The sequence below is a fragment of the Catharus ustulatus genome, chromosome 3 (genome assembly GCF_009819885.2).
Source record: "Catharus ustulatus isolate bCatUst1 chromosome 3, bCatUst1.pri.v2, whole genome shotgun sequence".
Lineage (NCBI taxonomy): Eukaryota > Metazoa > Chordata > Aves > Passeriformes > Turdidae > Catharus > Catharus ustulatus.
Genome location: NC_046223.1, coordinates 51255023 through 51261888, shown reverse-complemented (window position 1 = coordinate 51261888; position 6866 = coordinate 51255023). Strand labels below are relative to the sequence as shown.

Sequence of the window (6866 nt, the reverse complement as noted above, 5' to 3'; positions counted from 1 at the left end):
GGTTTTTCCCACTCATACTAGAATCACAGAATCAAAAAGCGCTTTGGGTTGGAAGTGACCTTTAAAGGTCATCTAGTCCAACCCTCCTACAATGAGCAGGGAAATGTTCACCTGCACCCAGCAGCTCAGAGCCCAGCCTGGCCTGGAACCCTTCTAGGATGGAGCATTTACAATTCCTCTGAGAAACCTGGTCCAGTGTTTTGCCATTCTCATAGTAAAAAAATCCTTCCTTAAACCTGGTCTGAATCTACCTCCTTTCAGTTTAAAACCATTGTTCTATCACAACAGACCCTGATTTTCAGTCCATCCCTGTTTTTCTTATAAGTCCCCTTTAGTTTCTCTTTCCCCACCAATATGGACTGGCACAGGATGAAACAGGCTGCTTTATTTTCTTCTTGACTTTTCATTACAATGTTATTAGGATAGTAACTGTTCAACTCACCAGTTTCCTAATGTTTCTTGTTCCTCCAGGAAATCTTACCAGAACAGTAAGGTTAAGATGCGTTCTTGAACACTGGGGCCATTGGGGCCACCACTGGAAAGGACAGTAAGTGAAGAAATATGCTTCAAATTTACCTACAGTAAATTCACGAATACAAGCCGCACTGACTATAAGCCGCATCTCTGGGTGTTGGCAAATATTTCGGTTTTTGTCCATAGATAAGCCGCACCCGAATATAAGCCGCTCTGTCGTTCGCAGTGAGGACCCGCGTGCAATTAGTAACAGAACCGCGGGAGGGCGGGGTTTACTGGCTGAGCTAAGGCTGTGCAGGCTCGGCCCACTAGGGGCCGCTGACGGGGCCAGGTGGCCCAGCCCGGTGCTGCCGCTCGGGGCCGGCCGCCGCTGCCACTGGGCTCGGTCACCCCGGGTCGGCGCTGCCCCGCGGTGGCAGGCAGGGACGGAGCTTCCCCTGCTCCTACGGCAGCGGCGGCGGGCGGGGACGGAGCTTTCCTGCGCCCGTGGCGCCGGCGGCAGGCGCGGACAAAGCACCCTGCCTCTTCCCCGAGCCGCGGCAATGGCGGCGCGCACTTCCCCCCCCCCTCCCCGAGCCGCAGCAATGGCTGCGCAGGGCTCCCGTCAGCTCCCGGAGCCGCGGCAATGGCGGCGTAAGGCCCCCGTCGGCTTCCCGGGCCGCAGCAATGGCGGCGCGGCCCCCCTCCGTCCTCCCCGAACCGCGGCAATGGCGGCGCCCCCCCCCGTTGGCTCCCCGAGCCGCGGCAATGGCGGCGCCCCCCCCCGTCGGCTCCCCGGGCCGCGGCAATGGCGGCACCCCCCCCCCCCCCCTCCCCTGGTCAGTGGCAGAGGAGGGAAGAAGAGAGCTCTCCCGCCTCTCTCCCCGCCCCCCGTGCTGCCTGCAGGGAGCCAGGGCAACACAGTAACACTGTAACAATTGCGAAATGCCGGCTTTTAGTGGCCGGTGCTTGGCTCGGCACTCTGGCTGGCACGTCTGGGGTTGTAAATGTCAGAAAATTATTAATATATTAGCCGCACCCGACTATTAGCCGCACTTCCGGGTTTCCACCAAAATTTTTGTCAAATTGCTGCGGCTTGTATTCGTGAAATTACTGTAATTTTATCTTCATCTTGTACATGACATTGGAAGGTCACTGCTTGTTTTTGGAAAACTACATTTAACAAAAATGTTCTACCTCCTCTGAATATCCTTGGCTTCTCCATTAATTCTATAGCTCAGACAGCAATGAAAATTATAAATTTTCAGTCTGTGACGCATACTAAAAATCTGAGGATTGAGTGTAGCTGATGATACATGATGGGAAAATTGCTAGGCTAGTAACTATTAGAATTTCCCTTTTAAAAAAAACTAGAAAGCAGATTCAATTTCTTTTAATACTGCATGAAAAGAGCATTGCTTACATGCTACTCAAGCATGAGGAAATGCAAAACTTGTTCGCCTATGCCAGCTGATGTCTGCTCAGTTGTGCGCTGTGATCATGTTTAATTCCTACTCTGGGCTTTACACATGTGCTCAGCTGTGCAGGCAGCAAATCACGCAGCAGCCTGCAGGTTATTACCCCATAGTTTCTGCAGATTGTAATGACTTCTGACTCGGAATATAAAACATACAGGTTTCTGGGCAAAGGTAACTTAAGACATTTTCACATCCTGTTGTTTATTCCCAGTCTGTCCACAGCAGCTCACTGCTCAATTATGCCAGTGCCACCTACAGTCAAGCTATAGCTCGACCTGATAGGAGAAGAGAAACATTAAATGTCACCACGGGGCTTTGTAGGATGTTTAAAAACCTTGACTTTGCAAGTTTAATCTTAACTCCATTTCAGCAATGAGATTTACACTGCAGCCCTGCAAGCACCACTATCAGCATTACCTGTGAGGCACTGGACGCTCAGAGTTTCTAAGCCAGCTGTCGAGCAGAAAAAAACAATCATGCCTCTCTTCAATCTGTGTAAATGCTGCTGTTAGTTACCTGCTTAAGAATTCTAATTTCACATGTATCACCGCAAAACTGAGGGGTTTTTCGTTTTGGTTTGGTTTTTGCAACATATAAGAAGCCTGAACTGCTTTTCAGCTGTTGTCAATTATTTGGACTAAATTTCTTTTTCACAAAAACCACTGAGTCTAAGTAAAGGTATATGAGGTGGACTATTCCAGCCATTTGATGGAGATTTCAAAGTAAATTCCGGTTGTGAACTATTTGTGTGAGACACTATTCTGATATGTGTTAAAAGGGGAAGTCCAACATACTTTGTGATTTTTTGCAATAGAAAGTAATTACCAGTTTGGTATGAAAATGAGAATGAAAAATGATGAAGTTCTGAGCTCAGGAAAAAAATGTTATTCTAGTTCTATTTTTAGAGCAGTCAGAAGCTTACAGGTACGTCAGCATCCTTAGACATTTCTTCATGATAGCACAGAATTATGGCCCACTTTCTAAAGGCAACAAAGAATACACTGAACTGTATTACATTCCCAAGGGGTTTTCTTTCAAATGAAGTATGATTGAAATTAAGAGATGAATATAGAAGGAAAATGGCAAATAGACAAGGAATAAAGGAACATTAACAGGATTGTCAAACAAGATTATCTAACTTGCAGCAATGTGCCACAGTTTAATCCATTTTAAAAGTAATGAAGTTATTTGGGGCAACTAGCGCCAGGGCAGTAGGGCATGCATTTATGGATGCATTATAACAACAGTGCTAAAATGAAATAACACATGATTAAATTTTAATAACCAAGAAACAACCTCTTTGTGTACCACAAAACCAAATGGGTCTTTTGAGGAGAAGGATGATGTTCGTGGGTTTTTTATTTTATGACAAAAAAATCTATGGAGTTGGTAGTACAACATCACAGAACCAACAGATCTCCCGTGAAGATTCAGAAACCAGTTATGCTGGTTTTGCATTAATTGATTGTGGTGAAGAGAGAAAAAGTGTTGCTTAAAATAGCTCAGTTTTATAAAGGAATTATCTCACATGCTGAAGTAAAATCCTGATGCTAAAACAGACTACAAATGTTATCATCTATGGAAGTTTAATATATACAAATGAACAACACTAAAATGAAAAAATTGGCCCAAATTTTACAGTTTGCAGAAAACAGCTCACTAGTGCAATTGCTGCACTGTGCAAATGTTAACTACTGTACTATCATTCCGATAAATCAGAAAACAAAAAAAGATCAAGGTATTCTGAGCAACAGTGATGGTATTGTGCTAGGATTCCCAGTGTTCTAGTCACCCATTGTGAAAAGAAGGTGTAATACACACTTGGAACCTTAGAATTACCTCACCGAAAAAAGGTAATTACTTTTTTTTATTGGAAAGCTTTATCAGTGTTTTAAGTATCCACCTGTCTTTTCATTAAAAGCCATATTGCTTGGATGTAAAAAGAATATAATGCAAATATCAAGTCAATTTATAAACATTATTTGTCATCTTTCATTCAGGATAGATCAATCAGATGCATCCCAATATGGCATGTTATTAGCTCAGTTTTTTGTATGTTTTACCCTTTCCAGTAATAAAATGTAAAAGAATTCACTACCTTTGTTGGTTTTTAAAATGCTCTGGGATTTAGGAAAAATACCATAGTCCAGAAATACCATAGTTCAGTGTCCCCCAATTCAAGTTTACCTAGAATTCTTAGGAATCATAGCTTCTCTTTGGTCTTCTCAAGTTCTTAAGGAACTGTTTATAATGTTTCATAATCACTACTTAGTACAGATACTCTAAAAACATCTTCCAACCATGCTAAAACAGATGTATGTGCCTAACTGGGATCCAAGCAAGTATAGCCAGAAGAACCAGCAAGTTCATTCACCACGTGAAGCTTGACTTGTCCCTGAGGGTTGTCTGGCCTTCATAGTGAAGAGTTAACCTGCAAAGGAGCATTAATCTTTACTTATGTGTCACATATTTGTTGCTCACATTTTAAAATGTACTGATAATACCCACAGATAGAGCTAGTTATTAAGTTTATCCTAAGATAAATCTCCTGTGAGATAGTTTTAATTTATGTAAGAGTGATTAAATTGCATGGTTTCTGTTTATCCTTATTGTAGGAGATTCAAGACTTCACAAAAGGTTGCAAATTGAGCCTACAAGTTCAGCTTTACAAAAGCACCTGTTATCCTCAGTCTAGCTTTTCCAGTTGCCAAGGCTCAAGCCCTTGTGCCACCCTCTGTTGCACACACCAACTGCCTGCTGGCTGCCAGCAGAGGAGACACCTCATGGAAGGCAAATTTCTAAGGTTTGGTACTCGAGCAGACCTTTAGCAGGAACTGTTAAACTGAACAGGAAACCTGTTTTATTTAGATGCAAATTTTGCCCAATTTTTTGCAGGACTAATTTGCATACTTATGCTTAAGTGCTTGAACTCAACGTACGAAAAACTTTCAACCCTGTTCCCCAGTATGTGAGGAACAAATGTTCATCAAATTAGCTGCACCAGCTTGCAGGCAAACTGAAAACCGATTTTCTATACATTCCCCTTATTTATTGTAAATTGAAGTAGTTCCCCACAAGACTTGCAGGCAAAATGTCTTTCTGACCACTTCACCCATGCCCTGATCTTAACATGCGCAACAAAGTTTGAAAAATGCCATCTTTGAATTCTTCAGAAGATGGATGCACTGACTTGAGATCGCCGATTTTGGAAAATAATCATCGATAAGCTTGCATAGTGTCTTAATAGGACCACAAAACATTTCCCCTCAAATGCTAATACAAACAAACATGTCAGAAATGAGAGCACTTTATTTCCCCAAGCAATGTATCTCACTGTTTTGGTCTGAGGTCTTCCCACCTTTTAGAACTCAACATTTATTTGTACTGTATGTGAATAGAAAGCCTATTTTAAGCGACAAATCGGAATCAATCAGTATGCAGTGTGATCTAACAGTCTGTCACCTCGAAGCATTTTACTTCCAAGTAGTAGTGAGTAACCCTTATATTCTTATTCCACATCAACAGAGCTCAACCCAATATTAGTATGCTTGTTTGATGTAAGGTGGAAAACCCTGAATGCTAGGTTACTAGAAAGCGACTTTCCCAACCCCCCCACCTTAAGTCAATTCGTATCAGAAAGAATCGAGGTTTGAAAAAACTCAAAGGTACAGGAAAGAGAAAGATGAGGCAAGAAAATAGTGTTTAAAGAAAAACCACTTTGGAATTTTTCAGTATTAGAGGAACTGACTTATGCTATACCAAAAACCACCCCACATAATATTGCTACCAAGAAATCAAACCCTTTGAGTACCAACAAACTTCCACCCCCTCCCCCCAAAACTGAGTTTCGTAAGCAAGTATCAATGCGCCCGGTCGGGAAAACGCTGTCTGGGAGTATCCGAGACTTTCACCTCGGATGGTTGCACTGAAACGCTCAATACCGAGTACCAGCACTCCTCTGGGAACAAAAACCTCGTACTAGGAAACTACCAAACCAAACATCAGGAATGCCCAGGAAGCTTTATTATATTCCACTTGAAAAAAAAAAGACGAACGACTGCACAGTCAGAGTCCAGAAGCAGGCATTTCGCGAGGCTTCTCCCGGTCAGTCCTTCGCGGAACCACACAGGAGGGAGGGCCGGGACCAGGAGGCCGGAGGTTCAGGACTCGTCGGGCTTGTCGGCGGGCGGCCCGCAGGGCTGCAGCATCTTCTCCATCAGGTTGAAGCGGACGCGCGCCTTGCTCTCGTTCTCAGCGATGGCGAAGTAGTTGAGCAGGTCGAAGTGGCCCATGTAGGAGCAGTACGAGTCGCGGTGCTGGTTCACCAGCCACTCCCACTTGGTGGTGTCGGCGTGCCCTGTGCCGATGTACTTGGACTGCAGGTGCTCCAGCTGGCTGTGGATGGTGTAGCGGTCCGTCATGGCGCGGCGGGATGGCGGGCGGAGCGCGGGATGGCGGGCGGCGCGGACGGGCCGGGGCGGCGCGGAACCGAGCGGAAGGGCCCGAGCGGCGCGGACGAGTCTCGGCGCCGGGAGCTTTTCCGGCGGGCGCAGCAGCACTTCCCGCCGCTTTTCCTGCCGCAGTGCCCGACGGGAGCGCGCCGGGAAGCGCCTGCCGGGAGCTGTAGTTTCCTCTCCGCCTCGCCCAAGGGGCGAGCCCTCGCATAAATGAATATTGAGATAGTAATACAGTAGTTTACTCCCGGTCCGATCACATCGTTGGCTAATCCATAGTAAGGCAGATGGTATTACAAGGCCGGGCCGGCATCTGTCACACAGCGTTATTTTAAAGCGCGTTCGTGAGGGCTGATCTGGCTCCAGATCCGGTTTCGTACTCTGAGCACGGGTACTCTCACACCGAGGCAGATGCTCGACTGAGCCTCGGTGTAAAGCCTCGAGCCTCCCGTCAATCTGTAAAGCAAAGATGCGGCTTTGA

General features: G+C 45.4%; 1 protein-coding gene across 1 annotated transcript; it reads right to left on the bottom strand.

Annotated features, from left to right (window-relative positions):
• Nucleotides 1-5222: 5222 nt before the first annotated feature.
• SF3B5 (splicing factor 3b subunit 5) lies at nucleotides 5223-6439 on the bottom strand. Its single transcript, XM_033056307.1, has one exon. The coding sequence runs from the start codon at nucleotides 6350-6352 to the stop codon at nucleotides 6092-6094; it is 261 nt and encodes an 86-aa protein (XP_032912198.1). The 5' UTR covers nucleotides 6353-6439; the 3' UTR covers nucleotides 5223-6091.
• Between the last annotated feature and the right edge of the window lie 427 nt (nucleotides 6440-6866).